This window comes from Lampris incognitus, chromosome 17 (assembly GCF_029633865.1).
Source record: "Lampris incognitus isolate fLamInc1 chromosome 17, fLamInc1.hap2, whole genome shotgun sequence".
In the NCBI taxonomy this organism is placed as follows: Eukaryota; Metazoa; Chordata; class Actinopteri; order Lampriformes; family Lampridae; genus Lampris; species Lampris incognitus.
This window is the reverse complement of record NC_079227.1, coordinates 42,722,032-42,746,837: the sequence shown is the minus strand read 5'-3', so window position 1 is coordinate 42,746,837 and position 24,806 is coordinate 42,722,032. Positions and strand designations below refer to the sequence as shown.

The 24,806-nt window shown below is 46.2% G+C and overlaps 1 protein-coding gene across 1 annotated transcript in view; it reads left to right on the top strand.

The window, feature by feature from the left end:
• bms1 (BMS1 ribosome biogenesis factor) overlaps positions 1-24,466 on the top strand; it is a 76,381-nt gene extending 51,915 nt beyond the window's left edge. Inside the window, exons 20-23 of the mRNA XM_056297244.1 lie at positions 6,233-6,380; positions 16,308-16,483; positions 21,313-21,474; positions 23,563-24,466. Coding sequence (XP_056153219.1) covers positions 6,233-6,380; positions 16,308-16,483; positions 21,313-21,474; positions 23,563-23,790 — 714 coding nt within the window. The 3' untranslated portion in view covers positions 23,791-24,466. The remainder of the gene's footprint in view (positions 1-6,232; positions 6,381-16,307; positions 16,484-21,312; positions 21,475-23,562) is intronic.
• Positions 24,467-24,806: the final 340 nt, after the last annotated feature.

Below are 24,806 nucleotides of genomic sequence, written 5' to 3'. Positions count from 1 at the left end.
TCCCTCATCTGCGTGGACCTCAGCCTGACGCACTCGGGGTCTTGGTTGGTTGTGTGGGGCCATCACAGCCTCCACCCTCTCTGCCTCTTTCAACGCAGTCTTGAAGGTCGTAGGTGCCGTGATGCGGAGGTGCTCCTTCAATCTCTCAGGGGTGAGCCCCTGGATGAAGGCACTCGGGGCTAACTCGTCACGAGCTGCTGGATCATAGGTGGGGTAGCCACGATGTGCAAAGAAGCGCACGTCAGCTACATTGGTTCCCAGGCTCTCGCCCTCTTGGCGGCGCCGGTAGGCCAGTCGGTCTCGCATGCTGTCAGTAGAGACCCGTCGTTCTAAGGCAGCGGCCAGTGTCCCGTAATCCTGCTGTTCTGATGGCGTAAGGTCGAGCAATACCTGCAACGCATTCCCTTCGAGCGCCAGAGCAACATGAACAGCAGTGTCTTGAGTGCTCCACTGGTTGTGCCTTGCTGCCAGTTTTACTTGAGCTAGGTATGGCTCCAAGACCGTGATGCCAGCATACAGTGGGAGCTTGAAGATCACTGGTGGTGGCAGCATCACATTAGCAGGGAGTGCTGTGGTTGTCGTGACGTCGGTCAGCGAAGTGGTGACGGTGCCCGGTGACGGAATGGCGGTGGAATGGCAGCCGGCGATGAGTCGGCGGTGGTAGCGCTGGCTCCGTCAGCCCTCACTCCGCGGGACATCCTCCTCCGAACGTCGATGCTCTTCCCCCGAGAAAGCTCTGTTTCAAGATGCCGAATGAAGTCCTCAATCTCGCGGAGCACCACGTCGAATGTGCTTCTTGACGTTGCCATCTTCAGGTTGTGGGTATTATCTGCGATCCCACTTCTGATACCAGTGTGGCGAACGTAGAGGTAACGTCACAGGTAACTTTTCAGTCTCCTTCATTGAACTCACGAACTTAAGAGAAATGCGACACAATACATGGGGGTCATCTACTCAAACAAAAAAGTTGATCCGGGTTTCCGTACCAAGGTTACACAACACAACAGAATGACAACTATAATTACACCACACCAAATAGTAATTACATAAACACATAAAACCACATAAAACACTTACAAAACATTTAATAGCAACTGACAATCTGAACGCAGTGCTTGATGGGTAAAACAGGAGGGCACAATTCTGACGGGGTAGCCTCTTCGCTACAATACCATACTACGTACCATATTACGTACCGTACTACGTACCAAACTACGTACCATACTACATACCGTATTACATGCCATACTACATACCATATTACGTACTGTACTACATACCATACTACGTACCATACTACATACCGTACTACATGCCATACTACATACCATATTACGTACTGTACTACATGCCATATTACATACCATACTACTTACCATACTACGTACCGTACTACATACCATACTATGTACTGTATTACATAACGTACTTCGTACCATACTACATACCGTACTACATGCCGTACTACATACCATGCTACGTACCATACTACATACTGTACTACATACTATACTACGTGCCATACTACATACCATACTACGTACCTAACTACATACCGTACTATGTACCATACTACCTAACGTACTACATACCATACTACATACCATATTATGTACCATACTACGTACCCTACTACATACTATACTATGTACCATACTACGTACCATACTGCATACAGTATTACATTCAGTAGTACGTACCATACTACATACCGTACTACCTAACGTACTGCGTACCATACTACATACCATACTATGTGCCATACTACGTACTGTACTGCATACCATACTACGTACCGTACCAGCAACACACACAGGCCAGTGATCCATACACATAATGCAAAGAGTCAAGTCCATTTTTATTTGTATAGCCCAATATCATAAATTACAAATTCTCCTCAGAAGGCTTTACAGCAACACAACATCCTGCCCTCAGACCCTCTCAGACCCTCACATCGGATAAGGAACAACTCCCTAAAAGCCTTTAACGGAGGAAAACTAGGAAGAAAGCTCAGGGAGAGCACCAGAGGAGGATCTCTCTCCCAAGACGGACAACGTGCCATGATGTTGTGTTTACATAACTTACATAATACAACAACCGTAAAATATATGAAGAATATGATGAGGATGCCAAGCGGTGTCCAGACGCCACCGGAGCAGCCCAGGATCTGAGCCACGTGACCACCATCACCATGTAGACCTGACAGGAGGACAGACTACACATGTACGCATCGGAGACTCACATCACACCATTCACACACACGAGAGAAGAGACAAGAAAAAAAAACATTAGTCATACATTGGAGTGAGAGGATTTAACACTGAAACAAGATAACGAAATTATCCATCCATCCATCCGTCCATCTATCCATCCATCCATCCATCCATCCATTATCTGAACTGCTCATCCTGCTCTCAGGGTTGTGGGGTTGCTGGAGCCTATCCCAGCAGTCATTGGGCGGCAGGCGAGGAGACACCCTGGACAGGCCGCCAGGCCATCACAGGGCCCACACACACTTTCCTCCTTCCTTTAGGTTGTCCGTCGTGTCCGATGATGACAATCCTGCCTCTGTCACTTGTGAGTCTTCTTATGGCTGTAAAGCCCAATCTGCGATCCACACTGTCTGCCACAGACAGAACAGGTGAAATACTGACTGGGGGTGTAGGTGTACTGACTGGGGGTGTAGGTGGTGGGGGTGTGGGTGTGGTACTGGCTTCATGTCTCTTCAGACGTCTCCTGGTCTGTCGTTCACCGCGGTCCTTCTCAAGCTTTTGCACCCCTTGTTTGACAGAGCTGCCGCTAGATGGAGCATTGGGCGGCAGTGTCTTCCAGCTGGCTCGGGTTCAGGCCACACTTTTTTATGATGGTCTTCAGTTGGTCTTTGTACCGTTTTTCTGGCCCCCTGCCAAGGGGCAGCCAAGATGTAGCTGGCCATACAGCACTTTACGCGGTAAGCACTCCTTTGGCACCCTGATGACGTGACTGAGCCATCGAAGTTGGTGCTGGGTGACGATAGCCTCCATGCTGATGCAGTTGGTCTTGCAGAGTATTTCAGTATGGGGTACTCGGTCACGCCAGGTTATCCTCAGATGCATTGTAGGCATCTGATGTGGAAGGCCTCAAGCATCCTGAGGTGGGGCTGTACAGGGTCCACGCCTCACAGCTGTAGAGGAGAGTCGTGATGACAACTGCCAAGTAGACAGATATTTTGGTGTGGAGGTTGAGGTCTTTGTTTTGAAAGACCCTTCTCCTAAGTCTGCCAAAAGAGGATGGCGCTTGTTTAATCCGGTTTTGTATCTCCCTGTCGATGCTACAGTCGTCAGAGAGGAAGCTGCCCAGGTATTTGAAGGATTCCACTGTTGCAAGTGGTTTGTCGGAGATGGTGAAGGTTGGTGAATGAGATGGAGGAGTAGATGCCGACTGGCATACTACTTCAGTCTTTGCCACATTTATAGAGAGCCCCAGCCTACCATACGCCCTTGCAGCAGCTGCAAGGGTAGCTTGTAGTGCTATAGTATGTTAAAGAGAACTGGAGCAAGGATGCACCCCTGACGTACCCCGGTGCACAACCTGAAGGGCTCGGATTCCTGGCCTCCAATGGTCACATGTGCCATCATCCCCACATGAAATCTTTGAAGGATGTTGACAAACTTTCGTGGACTGCCAAACTTCAGGAGGATGTTCCATAGGACGTCCCTGTTGACTGTCGAAAGCCTTTGACAGGTCAATGAAGGCTATGAAGAGGTTCTGATGTTGCTCCCTACACTTCTCCTGGAGTTGCTGTGCTGTGAACACCATGTCCACAGTACTCCTATCCCTCCTGAACCCACACTGGGACTCAGGCAACAGCTCCTCTGAGATGTTTTTTACCAGCCTGTGTAGCATGAGTTTGGCCAGGACTTTTCCAGCAACAGCCAGTAGTGAAATGCCACGGCTGTTGCCACAGAGGGACTTGTCTCCTTTGCCTTTATATATGGAGATGATGTCCACTGCTGAGGGACAGTTTCATTCTTCCATACGTATGAGATGAACAGGAAAAGTGCACGGGTGCAGAGGTAGCCTCCCTGTTTAAAAATCTCTGCAGGGATACTGTCAGAGCTAGGGGTGTTGTTATTTTTCAGCGACCTAACTGCACAATGAACCTCTTCAAAGGTTGGTGGAAGGTCAAGGTCTTGGGTGGTGGGGCGGACAGGTAGTTCATCCAAGATTGAGGGATTTGTTGGGGAGGGCTGGTTCAAAAGAGTCTCAAAATGTTCTGCCCATCTTTTTGTGATGAGTTTCTGATCCTTTATGAGGGTGGTACCATCATCAGAATTCAGGGGGGAGACAGAGCAGTTTCTTGGGCCGTAGATGGTTTTCACTGCATCATAAAAGTTATGCATATAATTTCTATCTGCATGGGTTTGTATTTCATTTGCCTTCGATATCCACCACTCATTCTGCAGGGCACGCAATTTTGACTGCACCTCTCTCCTGGATGCGGGCCATTGTTGCCGGAGTGTAGCTGATGTGGGATTGTTGAGGACAGCACTGTGTGCTTTATGCATGCCTTTGAGTATGGAAGTTATTGTGCCTGTGTTGTCATTAACCAGTCCTGGTGCTTTCTGCTCTTGTAACCGATGGATTGGGATGCTGCCTTGTAGAGTCTGGAGCTCACGGAACACCATTTCCTATCAATGGAATCATCTGTGCTCAAGAGAAGCTCAATGTCTTCCAGATTTTCAGCCAGAGAGAGGCGGAGATTGTTCTGGACCTCAGCCTTTTCTAGCCGGGTACAGTCAAGCCTCTTTCCTGACCTTTGGAGACGAACAGCAGGGCGTACCGCCACCTGGAGCCTGTCCTGGCAACATTTCCAACCTGGCTCTCTCCATCTGGCCACCTAATCATCCCCCCATGTAATTGGCTGAATGGTTCCTCCCTCTCCACCTCAAGCTGATGTGTGGTGAGCATTCTGGTGCAAAATGGCTGCTGTGCATCACCCAGGTGGTGCTACACATTGGTGGAGCTATGAAGCACTTTGGGTGTCTAGAAAAGCACTATATAAATGTAATGATTATTATTATTATTGTCACCAGCTGGTAAGAGCTGGAGGCGGGGGAGGGAGGCGGCTGCAGGTGGAGCATTATTGACACATTCCTCAGCAATTCATAGTGCTTAGAGAACGTGTAGCCTAGTGAGCCTGCAGTTACTGCTCTTGGTTACTCCATGAATTTACTCATGAATAGTTGACCCACATTTCGCCGCCCTTGCCAACTGCCTAGTTTTCCTATATGGATGCGTCGGCAGTAGTCACGAAACCGAAATGTCACCATTCCGAATTGTTTTGTGCTGTCGCCCCATGCCACCCACTGCGGCTGCCCATGCCGTCCATACCAAAATCTGCCTCTTCCCCTAGGGAGATGACATCAGTCCAGTTGGGAAGGTATGAACTGAACCAGCTGAGGACTAGTTAGGTGAGCCAGATGTGGTCCAGGAGGCATTCAAGAAGGTTTGAATGGTCTATGGACGGGTGCCCAACTCCAGGCCTCGAGGGCTGCAGTGTCTGCAGGTATTTGTTGCAACCATGAACTACACCACCTGATTTAACTAATTCCTTTCCCTCCTTGGTCCAAGAGGTGAACTAATTAGTTAAATCAGGTGGTGTAGTGCACGGTTGGAACAAATACCTGCAGACACTGCGGCCCTCGAGGCCTGGAGTTGGGCACCCCTGGTCTATGGTGTCAGATGCTGAGCTGAGGTTCAGGATTGAGGGGTGAACCATTGTCAGTTGCCAGCAGAAGGTCGTTGGTGACCCCGAGGAGTGCCGTCTTGGTTACATGATCTCTCAACATTTGTGGCATCTCTGGCATGATGTTGTGCAGAAAAAAAATGCACATTTTAGTATCATTTTATTCTCCCCCCCATAACGAACACCTTTGTGATGATTGTGCTGTTTGATAAGCATGTTGATGTCTCACCTGTCAGATGGATTATGTTGGCAACAGATGAAATATTGATGAAACAAGATAAAATGATTACACATTTGTGTGCAGATTCTGAGAATTAAGCTTGTAGGTCTCATAGAAAAAATGTGGGATAATTTATTTCAAGTCATGAAAAGTGGGGGCAAAAACAAAGCAAATTGCTTAGTGTTTATGTTTGTAGTGTGTGTGTTTGTACTGCCCATGTACTTGTATGTATTTCAACACATGACATTCTCTTCACCAATATCTTTTCTTATTTGTGTTCACAGGGGATGTTCAACTCGGTGTTGGAGGTGGCTAAATTTGAAGGGGCATCTATCAGAACAGTCTCAGGGATCAGGGGTCAGATCAAGAAGGCCTTGGCCACACCCGCTGGAGCTTACAGAGCTTCATTTGAGGACAAGCTACTGATGAGTGGTGAGCAGACACTGCAATGCCTGTCTGTGTGTCTTGAAAATGCAAATTTTCAGTTGACTGGTCAGTAGGACTTCTTATAATGTTTGACTCAGCCATACTGTTTTTCTCTTACTGCAAATCCCAATCTGCATTGGTGGAAAATTAGACTTTTGGATTTTTTTCCCCCCTTTTTCTCCCTGATTATGTCCAGCCAATTACCCCACTCTTCTGAGCTATCCCCACCCTCCACCCCCTCTGCTGATCTGAGGAGGGCTGCAGACTACCACATGTCTCCTCCTATACATGTGGAGTCGCCAGCCACTTCTTTTCACCCATAGACACAGCCACTTGTGTCTGTAGGGACGCCCGACCAAGCCGAAGGTAACACGGGGATTCGAACCGGCGATCCCCGTGTTGGTAGGCAATGAAATAGACAGCTACACTACCCGGATGCCCCAAATTAGACTTTTTTGCATGAGGCTGTCAATGACAACTGATTTGCATGTTCACATGTACTTTTAGAATTGGAAGAAGGAAGAAGATTACAAATGGACTTTAGCTTCACCTCTTCAAACCTCGTGTGTTGGAGTGATGTGTTTATCTTGTGTGAAGTGGTTACCATTATTTTGGTTATGCAAATCTTGGGCCTTGCAAAAATAGATATATCAGACAAAATTTATGTTTCACAATTTGGAGTGGATCGTGCAAACTATCATGATTCTTTTAACACGAAGTTATTGAAATTATTTTCTATTTTAATCAGATTCCAGTGGTATGTTTTACTGTAATTTCTTTTGAGATACAAAGTGCATGTTTTCAATGACAGACAACAAATGCTCTATAGTCATGAATCTCTTTAAGTAAATCAGTTATAGTAAAATAAATCGTTTAAATCAGGCTACATCATATATTCTTAAACCTGATGTCTGAGCCAATTATAGATTAAAAAATAAAATGGCATGAGGTTGGTTAAACAGCAAACATTCACACGCAGGTCAAAAAGCCTCTAGAGTGTTAAGTTTGACCTCTCCTGTAAAGTTTCCCGATAAAGTTAGTCAACAAGGTCATTCTATTGGAGTGTCAAGATGTCCTTGGTCCTTATCAGAAGATAGACTACATGGCCAAAAGTATGTGGACACCTCCTCTAATTAATGGGTGCGGCTATTTCAGCCAAACCCACTGCTAAATAAAAAAAAAAAAATCATGAAATCAAGCATGCAGCCATGACTCAAGCATGCAGCCATGAAATATCCCTAAACAAACATTGACAGTAGAATGACTTGTACTGAAGAGCTCGGTGACATTGAACGTGGCACTTTCATAGGATTCCACCTTTCCAACAAGTCAGTTCGTCAATTGTTTTGCCCCGCTGGAGCTGCCCCGGTCAACCGTAAGTGCTGTTATTGTAAAGTTGAAACGTCTAGCAGCAACAACTGCATCTGAGCAGTTGTTGCTCTTGTCTTGATCCATCCACCCAGTCTTGACCCATCCTGCCTCAATCACTACCGGCCGATCTCCAATCTCCCCTTCCTCTCTAAAACCCCGGAACGCATTGTCGCCACACAACTCCAAACCTACCTACACTCCAACAACCTACTTGAACCCCTCCAGTCTGGTTTTCACTCACTCCACAGCACTGAAACTGCACTCCTTAAAGTACTTAATGACCTCCTCACCTCTGCTGATACTGGAGCCCTTAACATCCTCATCCTCCTCGACCTGAATGCAGCCTTCGACACTGTGAGCCACAACATCCTGCTCACCAGATTGAAAGATGTCGGTAGTGAAGGCACCGTACTCAGCTAGCTCCAGTCCTACCTCTCCAATAGGTCACACTTCATCTCACTTCACAACCACTCTCCAACAGGTCACACTTAATCTCACTTCACAACCACTCCTTTGTTCCATCCACAGTCACACAAGGTGTTCCCCAAGGTTCTGTACTCGGCCCACTCCTTCTCATCGTCTACATCCTCCCTCTTAGTCAGATTCTCCACCATTTCAACTTGGACTTCCACTGTTATGCTGATGACACCCAGATATACCTCAGCACCAAATCCTCTCACAATCCACCCCTCTTTCACATCGACTCCTGTCTGTCTGCAATTAAAGTCTGGATGCAGCAAAACCTTCTCAAACTCAACAGTGACAAAACTGAACTCATCTTCATTGGCTCCAAGTCCACTCTCAGCCAAATTAACAACCTTGCACTCACTATCGATGGCACTACTGTCTCCCCTTCCTCCCAGGCACGCAACCTTGGTGTGATCCTTGATCCCACCCCCTCCCTTGAGCCACATATCTGCCAAATGGTCAAATCCTCCTTCTACCGCCTTCGCAACATTGCAAAAATAAGATCCTCTCTCACATGCCCTGCTGCTGAGATACTGATCCATGCCTTCATCTCCTCCTGCCTTGATTACTGCAACTCACTCCTCTATGGCATCACTGCTAGCTCTATCAAGAGACTCCAATAGGTCCAGAACACATCCACCTGACCTTTAACTTTCACCAAATCCTGGCACCACATCACCCCAATCCTAAAAGACCTCCACTGGCTACCCATCTCCCACCGGATCAGTTACAAAATCCTGGTTCTTACTTATAAAGCCCTTCACAAACTGGCTCCCCCATACCGCACCGATCTCCTCTCCCCCTACAAACCCTCTCGGTCCCTCAGATCCACTTCAGCCTCCCTTTGCTCTACCCCCAGGTCCAACCTCCGCGGCTTTGGTGACCAAGCCTTCTCCGGGGCAGCTCCCAGGCTCTGGAACTCACTCTCCCAAATCATGAGACTCAGAATCCCCCCCCCACCAGGGCCGGTCCTGTGCTATTCTGGGCCGGGGAGTAACCATCGCTCACCGAACCCCCCCCCCCCCCCCCAAAAAAAACCCACAGACATACACGACCGTGACAACCACCAACACCCATAAAGCCTAGGCTTACGCACGCACGCATACAACACACAGCTGTGTGTGGGGTGAGCACAGGCTACCAGAAGAAACAACCAATTCAAAATAATATCAACCACAGGACACAATTACAAGCAACCATGCCACAGCGGGCTATTGTAAAGTCCTCCTCAATATCTTACCTTCAAACTTTATGCGTCGTGTCTTGACTGCTGCAAATGTTGCAATTGTGTCATTGTAATCCACCTGTCTTGCCACACGGTTCTCGATGGACAACACAGCCAACACAGACAGTCTTTCTTGGGACATCGTTGATCTCAAATATGTCTTGATCAATTTCAATTAGCTGAAAGACCACTCTGCACTTGCGACTGAGAATGGAGTTATAAGAAACACCTGGCATGCGGCAGTAGTGTTGGGAAATGCCGTTTTCATGTCTCTCTCAACTAAAACATCCAGCTCTTCAGAGGGTTTTTTTTTTTACGTCAGCTGGGAGCAGACGTGACAAAAATCCAAATTCACTGTCCTGTTCTCCACCATCAATCCCCCCCACAAACTCCATGAGCTCTTCACAGGCCTCTCTGTGATTGTCAATCAGGTTAAGATTTTTAATGTCCTCCAAGACGTGGAAAAGACGATTGCACTGACTCAAATATGAAAACCGCTCTTCTGTCTCAGTTATCACTGTGTCGATCAAGCGGGTGAAAAAGCTCACTCTAAACTCTTCCTCCCCTGTCAAAGGCTCATCGACTGACATTTCACCGGGAAGTCCTTTTCGGCGTCGCGTACGATGTTCAGGGAAAGCCGGTGGAACGTCAATATTCTCTGCAAGTTCTTTTGCTTTTTCAACAGCATCTTGTAAACCGTTCAGTCGACATTGTTCCATCTCTTCTTTTCCAGCTGTGACAACTCTTACTGCATCACCGATGCTCAAATGTCGTGACTGCAGGACGACACTGGCCTGATTGACTGTATTCAGCACTTTGTGCCAAACAACTAAGCTGACCAAAAAGTCAAATGTTTCAGTTGCCTGTACAAGACTTGTGACTTTAGAGGTGGTCTCGGAATCACATGTGCTATCTTCACTGACGGCTATGAGTGCATCTATGACCTGGGGTAGCTGCTCAATTGCCGTTCTTGTCGCGTCAGCGCGAGCACTCCATCTGGTGTCTGAGAGAGGTTTCAGTGTGATGCGTACATGTTTTTCAAGAATCCCACAACGTTTCGTTGATTTTACAAATGATTTGTATAGCCGATTTAGCACTCCAAAAAAATTCTTGGCCTCATTCGAGGACTCTGCTGCATGTTCAATGGCCAGATTCAAGTTGTGAGGGCAACAGGGCACAAAGAAAGCCCGCTTGTGAACCTGCTTCACCCTTGCTTGTACTCCCCTGTGCACACCCCTCATGTTGGCCCCATTATCGAAACATTGTCCCCTGAAATCATCAATGTTAATGCCATATTTAGCCAGCCTTTCCAGCAGTGTATCTGCAAGTGCCTCGCCCGTTGTGCTTTTCACAGCAATGAATTAAAAAAAGCTCTCATGCACCTCTACCTTCTGGTCTGTTGTAACATATTGCAAAACAAGAGAGAGCTGTTCTTTGTGCGACACATCTGGTGTGCAGTCCATCATGATGCTGTAATATCCAGCTATTTTGACCTTCTGCACATTTTTTTCCAACACTGCCTCAGCTAGGAGTCCAATGAACTCATTTTGAATGTTTTTGCTGAGGTAGTGGGTAGTGGAATGATTGAGATGTCGTGCTAATGGCGCATCATATTTGGCCAAAAATTCCACAAGCTTAAGAAAATTGCCGTTGTTTTCTTGGTAAAGGCGATCGACACTTCCTCTAAATGCAAGGTTTTGTAATGCAAGAAACATGATGCAATCCAAAATTCTGCTAAGCACTTCATGCCACCGTTGTCTCTCACTGAGAAGCTCTGCTTGCTGGTGGCTGTCAATCGTTGTACCAGTAGCCAAAGCGAATTCCAGAGTTTTCCACTTTGAAAAATTCTCAAGATGAGAACGATAATTCTCGTGTTCAGTCAGTCTCGTTGATAACTTGACCCAGTTTGAAAAACCAGTAGTGAAGATCCCTTTGTCAGTTCCAAACAACTTACAACAGAAACAGAAGACGGCATTGGCAGACTTTGAGTAGACTAACCATGGCCGAGGTACTTTTAGGGCACCGACTGCCCTGGTGTAATTAGCTGGTGTGAAACGATGGCCGTCCGTTTTAGGGAAATCAAAATCGGTCACCTGCAGTGGTTTATTTTTGACTATGTCCGTCCTGATGTCATCATCATGCATTCTGTCTGGCCATTGTGCAGGATCAAATAAGTCAAACTCACGCTCCCCATCACTTTCGTGACTTCCCTCTTCCTCGACGGATTCTCGGTGGTCATTTGCATTCTCGATAGCGGTGGAGGTGGTAGCACAAGCGCCACGGTCGCTGTCCGCTCCGGTTCCTCTGCTGCTGAGTTAGCACATGTGGTGGATGTGCTAGCTTCATTGCTATCCACAGTATCCTCAAAGTGTTCTGCTGCCCGAATGTTAAGCCAAGCACCGTATACCTTCTTTGCGTTTTCTACCTCTTTTTTTGTATTTTCTACTTTACGTTTCTGTAATTTTCTTTTCTTACAACCAGATTTGTTTCCAGACATTTTTTGGTTAGTAGAACCGAATTTCAAGTCTTCACCATAGGCTATACTAACTCATGGGGGAGGGGGGTGACGACACAACTTTTGATACATTTTTGAAAATAAATCGTTATCAGCCAATAGGGAAACTGCCAGCAGGAGCAACATACAGGGCCTCTTTGCACTGCTGAGACACACAATTAACAATCACTGCACTTACAGCAGAATCAGCGCAGAAAGGTTTTTTTTTTTCTGGGCCCCCCTCTAGACCTGGGCCCGGTGCGGTTGCTCCCGTTGCTACCCCCGCAGAATTGGCCCTGCCTCCCACTCTTCTCCCGTCTCAAGACACGCCTTTTCGCCATTGCCTTCTCGTGCCCCCCTGTCCTCTCGTCCACCCCTGGTCTGGGGCAGGCTGGGGACTGAGCACTCGACCTGCCCCCTCCCTCAACTCCCTCCCCAAGTGCATCGGACACTGCTGCGGGCTGCCCACATTCAGGTCATCGGTCGGGACTCACCTCTTCAGACTTCATCTGTGATTTATGTGATTTATGGTGTTTGTTTCTCTTTCCCTTTTATATCTGTCCAAGTCGGAGAGTACTGCTGGCATCGTGTGTGGCTGCCGCTTCTCCCTCTCGTAGCCCCCCTTCCCATCCACCCCTGTATGTCTGTGTTGTGTTTATCTCTCGTCTTGTTTCACTTCGTTTACTGTAAAGCGACTTTGAGTATTAGAAAAGCGCTCTATAAGTTTAATTTATTATTATTATTATTATTATTATTATTAGATGCAAACCATTAGGCCACACAAACTCACAGAACGAGACCACAAAGTGGGCAGGGCATAAATATTGTCTCTCCTCTGTTGCAAGTTCCAAACTGCCTCTGGAAGCAACATTACCAAAAGAATTGTTCATCAGGAGCTTCATGAAATAGGTTTCTATGGCTGAGAAGCCAGACACAAGCCAAAGATCACCATGCCTGGCGTCTGCTGCCACCTCCATTGGACTCTAGAGCAGTGGAAACATGTTCTCTGGAGTGATGAATCACCTTTCACTATCTTGTGGTATGATCAACGAATTTAGATTTTGGGCATGCCAGGAGAATTCTACCTGCCCAAATATACATAGTGCCAGGAAGGGATAATGGTCTGAGGCTGTAATCATGGTTTAGGCTTGGTGTCTTAAGCCTGGCCCATACTACAATAATTTTCAAATCTCAAAAGTGGTTGAAAATATGAGAAACCCGTCACATAACAACATATAATGATATATGTCACAGTTTTTGGTCCTCTGATGTAAGGAGATAACACACACTTAAATGAATAATTCAGATTTTTTGAGGTGGGGTTGTATGAGGTATTTATCCATAGTCAATGCATCACCTACACTGGCAAGCAGCACGCCTGCAGTTTGGAGAAGCAGGAATGAGTATATGCAGGGTTAGCAAGCAATGTACTGCTGTGGAAGGTGTCAGAAATAAAATGTATTCTAGCCACCTAAAAAAAGGCCCACATAAAAGAACCTATCAGTTTAAGTGTACGTTATATTGATAGTATTTTAGTGCTCTAAGTTGTCGTCAGACAGCCCTTTTGTTTTGGGACTATATTTTCTCAACTCTAGAACTTCCATACTCCTACGCGTAACTGTATTATGCCAACCACTGATCAGCTGTTTGGGTCAGAAAGTGTTATTGTGTGATCAGACTGAAATCATACTTGACTTATCTAAAGATTTCAAAGATAGCGCATGCTTGTACTTTTCCAGGCTGTTCAAATAAAGGTGATAAAACACAAACCTGATAGTCATTTATATTATCAGGCTTTTGCTGTTAGAGCCCCCACACTATGTAACTCTGCCTACTGAACTCAGACACACTATGAACTTTGCCTACTGAACTCAGACACACTATGAACTCTGCTTACTGAACTCGGACACACTAGGAACTCTACCTACTGAACTCAGACACCCTATGGAACTCTGCCTACTGAACTCAGACACACTATGGAATTCTACCTACTGAAATGAGACACACTATGGAACTCTGCCTACAGAACTCAGACACACTATGGAACTCTACCTACTGAAATGAGACACACTATGGAACTCCGCCGACTGAACTCAGACGCACTATGGAACTCTGCTTACTGAACTCAGACACACTATGGAACTCTGCCGACTGAACTCAGACACACTATGGAACTCTGCCTACTGAACTGAGACACACTATGGAACTCTGCCTACTGAACTCAGACACACTATGGAACTCTACCTACTGAAATGAGACACACTATGGAACTCTGCCTACTGAACTCAGACACACTATGAATCTCCGCCGACTGAACTCAGACACACTATGGAACTCTACCTACTGAACTGAGACACATTATGGAACTCTGCCTACTGAACTGAGACACATTATGGAACTCCGCCGACTGAACTCAGACACACTATGGAACTCTGCCTACTGAACTCAGGCACACTATGGAACTCTGACGACTAGGGCTGAACGATTAATCGAATTCTAATCGAAATCGCGATTTGAACTAACGCGATTAGCGAACTGCAAAGAAAGACTGCGATTAATTCTGCTGCTCGTGACTCTGATACGGTCGTAAATCAGTTGTATATGGTTTAAAAATTCGTGTGGGCCTGTTGACTGTATGAATCGGTCTATGTGTCGTCCTTCTTGGGTGACAGTCATACTCACCAATCAGTGTTCCTCACGTAGGAGACACACTCACCTACCAGAAGTGACCCTACGTACAGCGATCGAGTACGCCAACCAACAAAAAAACACATGTGTGAGCTGTTTAGGAAACTCGTGGTGTAGGAATCACAGATATAGAGAAAAGAGATAAGAAATGGCTGCCAGTGTCGTGGAAGGAGAAGCACCTTGAGAGTTAGTGCCAAAGAAGGGTGGCACTTTGATTATTTGGGAATATTTTTGATTTTCCAAAAACGATGTGCAGCAAACGACAGTGCTCTGCAAAACCTGCCATCGAACAGTGGCTACCACCCGAGGTAACACAACAAACTTGTACCAGTACTTGAAAGGCCATCATAAACACCTATACGATGAGTGTTTGAAAAAGAAGACTGAGGAAAGCGGTGCTGCTGCCACCACAACAGATAAAAGTAGGCAAACTACAATTTCGGAGTCTTTTGTAGCTGCTACCCCATGTGACGAGTTCACGGAGACACCGCGAGATAACAAGCACCTTCACTCATTACCTCGCCAAAGACATGGTGGCAATAAATATGGTGTCCAAAGAGGGCTTTCGAAATCTCATAAAAACGATGGACAAAAGATACGTGCTTCCATCCAGGACATATTTTAGCCCAAGTGGCAATCCCTCAGCTTTATGACAAATGCAGGGGAAAAGTTGAGGGTGAACTGAAACGTGTTGAATGTTACGCCAGTCAGAGCTTTGTGATAATTGTTCTATGTGTCTTCATATGTGTATGTTTTATACCGTTTTTTGTTTTAATAAATACATTTTGACTCTATTCATATATTTTCACTCTCCTCCTTGGAATATTATAAAGAACAATTAATATTTCAATGTTCTCAAGTGGTGAGGCTCCATCACGTTTTAAATTTATTATACAGTGAATAATGAACTGAAGTTTGATTTCAAAAATTATATCGTAAATCAAATCGCAATTGCAATATTGGTCAGAAAAATCGCAATTAGATATTTTTCCCAAATCATTCAGCCCTACTGCCGACTGAACTCAAACACACGCAGTCTACCTTCTTTTAATTCTCTTCTTAAAACGTTCCTCTTCGTGAAAGCTTTTGGAAATGCTTGATATTTGTTTTTATTTATTTATACTGTTTATATTTCTATTCCTATTCATTTGGTCTTAGTCATTTACTGTCTTTACCTTCTCTGTGCTCATGTCCTCTGATCTTATTCTCATTTTGCTTTGTCTTGTTTTATTTCTTTTGCAATGCACGTTGTAACATTGTTAAGAAAAGTGCTATATAAATAAAAATATATAAGTAAAGTTTATTATTATTACATTATTACGTGGGTGAGATGTTTGGGTGTCCAGATATTTTTGGTCATGTAGTGTAAGTGAAATGGAGAATGTAGGAAGATTTTAACAAGGTGTTTTACTTTATTTTTTTGTGGCAAGTCCACCTCGCTACATCAGTAAAATTCCATTAGTTTTCCCGTATGTCCAGCTTCTTATGAAACACAGTTGTAAAAAAAAAAAAAATATTTGAAAGGTGCTATTGGTGATGGGAAACATGGCGTATCAGAAAGTGAAACTTTTCATTGATAACTTGTAGGTAAGTGATGCACATGTTAAATAAGTGCAGATGAAGTTTTATTAGATGAAGTTTTGTTTCTGGATTTTGCTTGACTATTATTGGTTGTGTTTCTGTGCAGATATCGTGTTCCTACGCTCTTGGTATCCAGTATCAGTTCCTCAGCTCTACAACCCTGTGACCTCACTGCTTCTGCCTGATGGCCAGAAGAACACTTGGTCAGGCATGAGAACTCTAGGACAGCTGAAACATGACCTTCAGATCCATAATAAACCCAACACTGATTCTTTGTACAAGGTAGGCCCAACACAACTGGATCAACTACACCAATGTAGAGCAGATGGGTTTTTTTTTTAATAATGCAGCTCAGAAACCTGCTAACCTCTTCAGCCATAAGCAATCAAGTGGGATGAAATGCACACTTGATTGGAGGGCTTATAGGGAATTTTGCCATATTAATCCCCCCGTCAGTCCTCAGTTATTCTTACCATCGGACAGCACCATTTCTTTCCACTTGTTCTGTGTCCCTGGACAGCCATGCTGATAAGTCAAAATAAACCTGAAACACCAGGTTCCAGTGGTAAAAATGCCATTCATAATAACTATTATATTCACCATAATCATATTCACCACATAACGCATTAAACATACAAGGTAGACTTAAGATAAGATGGTGACTTTTCAGAAAACGTGAGAAAACTACATGGTTAAGGAGATGTAATGACTAATAGTCCACTTGATAAAAAGGATGCTTTGGTCTTGTGCCTGTTATCTTTCATGCTCTTTCCCAAGGTAGTCTAGCTGGGTTTTTGAGTCTTGTTCTATTATGGACATGAAGGATATTTTCAATATTGTTTGCAAGATATATGCAAAACAATGGTACATGCTCCTGTAGAAGCCATACGTCAGTCAGTCAGTTTGTCTGTCTGTGTACATGCAGATGGAGACACTCAGTCTGTGTCACCCTGCATTATGAGCACTAGTGTCATGGGCTAGATCTTCATGTAATGTAAGGTCTACCATTGCACACTGTAAGCACAGGGCATCCTTTCCCCGATTATAGCCGTACATCTCATTTGCACCAATTCATGTTGGTAGTTTGGCCCTTGGTTCTTATGATGAACTATTTTTAACAGGTAAATGGCAAATTTCAGGGCATCCAGGTAGCATGGCGGTCTGTTCCGTTGCCTACCAACACAGGATCACCTGTTCGAATCCCTGTGTTACTTTTGGCTTGGTCGGGCGTCCCTACAGACACAATTGGCCGTGTCTGCGGGTGGGAAGCCAGGTGTGGGTATGTGTCCTGGTCGCTGCACTAGCGCCTCCTCTGGTCGGTCGGGGTGCCTGTTCGGAGGGGAGGGGGAACTGGGGGGAACAGCATGATCCTCCCACGCACTACGTCCACCTGGTGAAACTCCTCACTGTCAGCTGAAAAGAAGCGGCTGGTGACTGACTCCACGTGTATTGGAGGAGGCATGTGGTAGTCTGCAGCCCTCCCCGGATCAGCAGAGGGGGTGGTGCAGCGACTGGGACAGCTCAGAAGAGTGGGGTAATTGGACAGATACAATTGGGGGAGAAAAAGGGGGGGGGCACAAAAAGAAATTTCCCCGGTGGTTTTGTGTACTCATGAGTCATGTAGTTGATGGAAGCAGTAAAGTCCTCACTACATATTATAATGACAGGGAAATTGGTGTTGTGCTGTTCAGTCTTTCACACAGTGCCTACATGTACCAGGATCATTGTACGCAAGCTTGCGTATGGTGATCCTGTGTGCTAGTGTTGTGGGACATCAGTTTCACCATCAGAAACATAGCTTAGCCAAGAGGGGGGGATGCGTTTTTTGAACCGCATGTTTAGTAGTTTAGAGTATCTTAAACCATGCTAGGCTGTACTTTCTCGGTTTCCCTGCCGCTCCAAAGATGCAGAAATGATTGGGAAGAGCTGCAGGTGGTTTTCCTGTGCTATCCCTGTGGCAGATGGATGGAGATAAGGTTGAGGATCAATGAATTTCCCCTTTAAGTAAATTATTGAGCTGTTCATAATTTTCCGATAATTCAGGTATGTAATTAACTTTGTGGTCTACTTCAACTATTTACTTCACATATAAGTGACCCTTATTTATGAACATCCTTTAACCAGTATCTCCCATTTAAGCCAGGTTTAGTTTCCAAAGATGAAATACACCAATCAGCCAAAACATTAAAACCACTGACAGGTCAGTGAATAAGTGATTATCTTGTTACAGTGGCACCTGTCAAGGGGTGGGATGTATTAGGCAGCAATTGAACAGTCAGTTCTTGAAGTTGATGTGTTGTAAGCAGGAAAATGGGCAAGCGTAAGGATCTGAGCGACTTTGACAAGGGTCCAATTGTGATGGCAAGACAACTGGGTCAGAGCACCTCCAAAATGGCAGGTGTTGTGAGATTATCCTGGTATGCAGTGGTCAGTTCCTACCAAAAGTGGTCCAAGGAAGGACAACCGGTGAACTGGTGACAGGTTCATGGGTGCCCAAGACTCATTGATGGGTGTGGGGAGTGAAGACTAGCCCGTGTGGTCTGATCCCACAGAAGAGCAACTGTAGCTCAAACTGCTGAACAAGTTCATGCTAGCTATGATAGACGGATGTCAGAACACACAGTGCATCACAGCTTGCTGTGTATGGACCTGTGCAGCTGCAGACCAGTCAGAGTGTCCATGATGACCCCGTCCACCGCCAAAAGCACCTACAATGAGCACGTGAGCATCAGAACTGGACCATGGAGCAATGGGATAAGGTGACCTGGTCTGATGAATCACATTTTCTTTTACATGTGGACGGCTGAGTGTGTGTTCGTAGTTTACCTGGGGAAGAGATGGCACCAGGATGCACTATGGGAAGAAGTCAAGCCGGTGGAGGCAGTGTGATGCTCTGGGCAAGGTTCTGCAGGGAGACCTTGGGTCCTGGCATTCATATGGATGTTACTTTGATATGTACCACCTACCTAAACATCGTTGCAGACCAGATACACCTCTTCATGGGAGTGGTGTTCCCTGATGGCAGTGGCCTCAGCTGGTTTTAATGTTTTGGATGGTCTGTTTATATGGTTAACCAGAACCCCTTGTGAAATGCAAACATTTTCCCAAACAACTCTTGACAGCTGAAAACATAATATTACACTTATTTTGTGATTTCTGTATGAATAATTTGCAAAGTGTTTGTGTCCAGCATAACTTGTCAGTTGTCTGTTAAGTTTAAACGTTTATTTGGGAAGGGACAATGGATACTGAGAATGAGTTGTTGCCTCAAGTGAAGGAGTTCAAGTATCCCAGGGTCTTGTTCATGAGTGAGGGTAGGATGGAGTGGGAGATTGACAGGCGGATTGGTGCAGCATCAGCAGTAATGCAGACGTTGTACCGGACTGTTGTGGTGAAGAGGGAGCTGAGCCAGAAGGCAAAGCTCTCAATTTACCTGTCAGTCTTCGTTCCAGCCCTCACCTATGGTCCTGAACTTTGGGTAGTGACCGAAAGGGTGAGATCGCGGACACAAGCAGCTGAAATGAGTTTCCTCCGTGGGGTGTCTGGGCTCAGCCTTAGAGATAGGGTGAGGAGCTGGGACATCCGGAGGTAGCTCGGAGTAGAGCCGCTGCTCCTTCACGTTGAAAGGAGCCAGTTGAGGTGGTTTGGGCATCTGATTAGGATGCCTCCTGGGCGCCTTCCTTTGGAGGTTTTCCGTTCACGGCCAACTGGGAGGAGACCCCGGGGTAGGCCCAGAACTCACTGGAGGGACTACATGTCTAATCTGGCCTGGGAACGCCTTGGGATCCCCTAGGAGGAGCTGGAGTATGTTGCTGGAGAGAGGGTCGTCTGGAGTGCCCTACTTAGCTTGCTGCCACTGCGACCCGACCGCGAAGAAGTGGCTGATGATGAATGAATGAATGAGCAATGGACATTAATCAACACTGGAAACATATGTAAATGTAGCTGAGTTAGCTAAGAGGCTAGTTTCCACCTGAAAATATTAAAGAAATAGTGTAGAATGTTTAAAGTCTGTCCCTATGTTTTATCCGAAACATGCATAGGTAGCTTTCATTTCCACAACCACTTCTCCTTTTCGTTATACTGGACATGCAGTTTCAGCTTGCAGGCTACAGTTCACTACAATTAATAGGGAACAAATCCACAGTTGTTGTTCATGCACAGAAAGCACTCAATGGTTCAGCCACGTCTAACATGATGCTGCAAGAGTCTATCATTGCCAATTCCAGTGGTCATTTAAGCATTTATATTTGTTTTTATTGTTGGTTATGATGCGGCACGGTGGCGCAGTGGTTAGCACTGTCGCCTCACAGCAAGAAGGTCCTGGGTTCAAGCCCTGGGGTAGTCCAACATTGGGGATCGTCCTCTGTGTGGAGTTTGCATGTTCTCCCCGTGTCTGCGTGGGTTTCCTCCAGGGGCTCCGGTTTCCTCCCACAGTCCAAAGACATGTAGGTCAGGTGACTCAGCCGTACTAAACTGTCTCGAGATGTGAGTGTGTGTGTGTGTGTGTGGGGGGGGGGGGCTGTGATGGCCTGGCAGCCTGTCCAGGGTGTCTCCCCGCCTGCCGCCCAGTGACTGCTGGAATAGGCTCCAGCACCCCCGCGACCCTGAGAGCAGGATAAGCGGTTCAGATAATGGATGGATGGATGGATGTTGGTTATGGTTGTTACCTACCATGGTACTTCCTGTACGACACAGCCTGCCAGCAGTTACCAGCTTGAGTCACTCTGCATGGCACAGTAAAGCAAACACTAAGAGGAAATGTAATAATGAGAGGGATTGTAAAGTTAAAAAATAGATTTTCAGATTTGCTGTGATAGACTGCCATAGCATCATTTTTGCTGTAATTGGACTGCGAAGTGCTTTTTTGTGCTGAATGAGAATTGTGGCTTTGTCCTCCGTTAACTGCACTGGGCAGTATTGACTGTAAGCTGCAGATGCATCTCTGTAATGAAGAAGAAAAGGAAGGATGACTGAAAAGGAAATCTACATAATGCACTAGGGATCAACTCAAAAATGCTCTTCCTTTAACTGTTCCTGTTCCTTTAACCTGGAACAGGAACCCTAAAATGTGTGCTGAATCTTTATCTTTCTTCACTTTTCTCTTGCAGCCTGTGGTTCGAGCTGAGAGGCGCTTTAACCCTCTACACATCCCAAGGCAGCTACAGAAGGCCCTGCCCTTCAAGAGTAAGCCTAAGCAGGAGCAGCCAAAAGGCAAAACCCCCTCAGATCTCCAGAGGCCTGCAGCGATCAGAGAGCCCCATGAAAGGAAGGTGAGGAAATCCAGACCTGGGCTCTATATGTTCACAGCCATTTATATTATCTTATGTTTGGGTGCCTTTTAAGGTGTTCCTAAGCCAGCAGTAAACGTCATCCTGGGGCTCATCCTGGGATCTGCCCCAGGATGAGCACCTGAGTAGCACGGGGCTTACATGACAACTTGTAACTGCTCGTCGCTTTCCATTCCCCTGTTTTCAAATATGTCTGGCCATTTGAGGTTCAGCCATTTAGTAGGGTCAGTAAACATCCTCGTTGTTAATCCAGTGAGAAATCTTCATCATTTGGGGTGCCCCGGTGCTGATCTGGTAGAGTGCGTACCACATAAGGGTGCTCACATAGTCTAAAGTGCAGGGCGGTACACACTGTGTGGACCACACCTTTTCAGTCTTCATAGTCCAGTCGTACCAATGCATACACAAGGCCTACATGTCCCACAATCTTTGTGCATCATTTTCCTTTTCTGCCGGAAGTTACAGACTGTAAACAACATGGCACTGTCCATGGATGAAGAAGAAGAGCTGCTCTGTTGCCAGGCTATGTTGAAAAGAACACCTCGCGGAGGTGGTATGTTGGACCACTTAATGAAGGGAGGGGTAGAGAGGGGCAGTTCAGCATGTTGGTGAGGGATATGAGAAGTATGGATGAGGAAAAACATCGTCTCCATACTGTATACAAGTTGTAAAACCACGAAGAAGAAGTTAAAGAAGGCTTCTGGTGCCACGCCAAATTCATGTCGATGTGGAACAGTTTCATGCCGAGCCATGTTTTGTGTGACACCGGTACACGAACGCTGGGTACGCATGGTCATCAAAATTAAGCTTCAGAAAGTTGAGCAAAAATGGAGTCTGCAGCCCTCCCCGGATCGGCACAGGGGGTGGAGCAGAGACCAGGACGGCTCAGAGAGCAGGGTGATTGGCCAGGTACAAATGGGGAGAAAAAAGGGGGGAAATCCCCAAGACAAATAAATAAATAAATAGCCACTCACAGCCAGATTTACAGTGATGAAAGGTTGCCTGCTTTTGACCGGAGGCACCATAGGGATTGCTGAGTTGCCGTGAGGTCCTGATGTGAGTGGCACGTCTGGAATCGGCAGGATAATCTGTTAAAAACTTCCAGTTGTTGAATAACTTGTCTGTGCCAGTTGTTCAGTGTGAAACCATGTATTACGCTCAAACACATCTGCAGTCCATTGTTGCGTGTGTATTTTTTGTTTATATATTCAGAATGTGTTTGGATTGTAGAAGTTCTGTCTGGCGTCATGCTTTAACACAGTCAGTGCGTTTACATGCACAGCTAAGTCCAGCTACGGTTACAGCTCGATTAGGCCATGTAACTGGACTACTGTCATTGTCCCAGTATACAAGAACCTGGGGAGAATTGATTTATCGACGGAAGTATGTCGACCCTGGTACGGTAGGTGGCGATATGCCCCCTTTCAGCTGCTTGCTATTGGATGAAAGACTGCCGCGGGAGCTATGGATCATGCGCAGAATGCCTAGGCCATTTCGGGGACGATTGAAGCGTATACATGCCAGAGTAAATCCATCCCCAGCCGCATCATCTAGGTGTGTTAGTCCCACTTCCACAAATTCTATTCAGAATGATGTCAGTCGGCCTAACACGTTTACATGTATTTTAAAAGTCCAGTTTTAGTCAGACTAACACAATAAATCTACCTTTCCTAACATCATGTAAACGCAGTCTCTGATTCTCAACCCAGTCCTGCAGAGACCCCCTGTGCTGCTGGTTTTCAGTTCCACCAGGCACTTAATTACACTCACCTGTTGTGATTAGACAGCTGGAATACCTGACAAAACAGGCGCATGTAATTAACTATCTGGTAGAATAGAAAACCAGCAGGGCTGGGGGTCCCTGCAGGACTGGGTCGAGAACCACTGCTTTAACAGATACTTTTATCCAAACTGATGTACATGTTGAGCAGCTTAATATGTGTACATTCTGGGTGAAGTATTCAGCCATATTAGAAGTGAAGGATTTGCCTGTGCTGGACTCACATAGACTGATTGTTCACTGTGCAGACCACACCCTAAAGCATCGCCTTTCTCTTCCTGGTCCTACAGGTGGCAGCTCTACTGAATGCCCTCTCCACGGTGTACCACTATAACAGTAAGAAAGCCAGCTTGTTACAGCGTAGCAAGCACAAAGACTTCCTACAGAAGAGGCAAACACAGGAGGAGGATAAACTCAAGAGGCAGAAGGAGGCACGCAAGAAGCTCTACCGCATGATGGGCCAGATGGAGAAGAAGAAACAGGAGTCCAGTCTTAAGGGGGCATCGCATAAGGACTAATTTTAACTGTTCAACTTTGTGGACTGAGCTGTCAGCATGTCAGTGCCCTGGCTTACTCTGATGTGTTCTAACTGATGTGTTGTAACTGGGTGTTTTTACCCTTTGTTTGAGCTTTGACAGAGTTCTCTGGCTGCTGACACCTGCAGACAGAGTACGAGCTTCCTCTGGCTTTGGATCCCACTCTGGTTTTCTAGAATTGTTTCACAAATTCACTGAGGCAGATGTAGAGTAAATGGGGTGTCCGGGTAATGTAACGGTCTATTCCGTTGCCTACCAACACGGGGATCGGCGGTTCGAATCCCGTGTTACCTCCGGCTTGGTCGGGCGTCCCTACAGACACAATTGGCCGTGTCTATGGGTGGGAAGCCGGATGTGGGTATGTGTCCTGGTCGCTGCACTAGTGCCTCCTCTGGTCTCTATTGTGATCCTCCCGCGTGCTACGTCCCCCTGATGAAACTCCTCACTGTCAGGTGAAAAGAAGCAGCTGGTGACTCCACATGTATCAGAGGAGGCATGTGGTAGTCTGCAGCCCTCCCCAGATCAGCAGAGGGGGTGGAGCAGTGACCAGGATGGCTCAGAAGAGTGGGGTAATTGGCCAAATACGATTGGAGAGGAAAAGGGGGGGGGATGTAGAGTAAATGCTGATTTATTAAACTTGTCATAAAGTTTATCAAGTGTGGAAAATCTGACTCATTTTATGTCTTCAGATGCCTGTCAGAAGGTGGTGGTACAGTAGGTTACCAGTTATGGCTTCAGGAGCCCCTCTCTTACTGCGGTTGCTTGTTGGACTTTTGCATGAGGGGTTGTAGCTGGGCCTACAGTCTCATCTGTCCTTTTGTCCTGTACAACCTCTCCAGCTTTTCAAACTCCAATGAAATTCTAGTTTCCTTGGGTCTGGAGAAGTGGAACGCTGATGTCTCTAGTGCCATGTGTACACACTGCAGCTCATGCCGGTTGCCACTCCTGACTGGAGTCAGTCCTGTTGAATTCACACACATTAGTGCTGAAGGATAGGG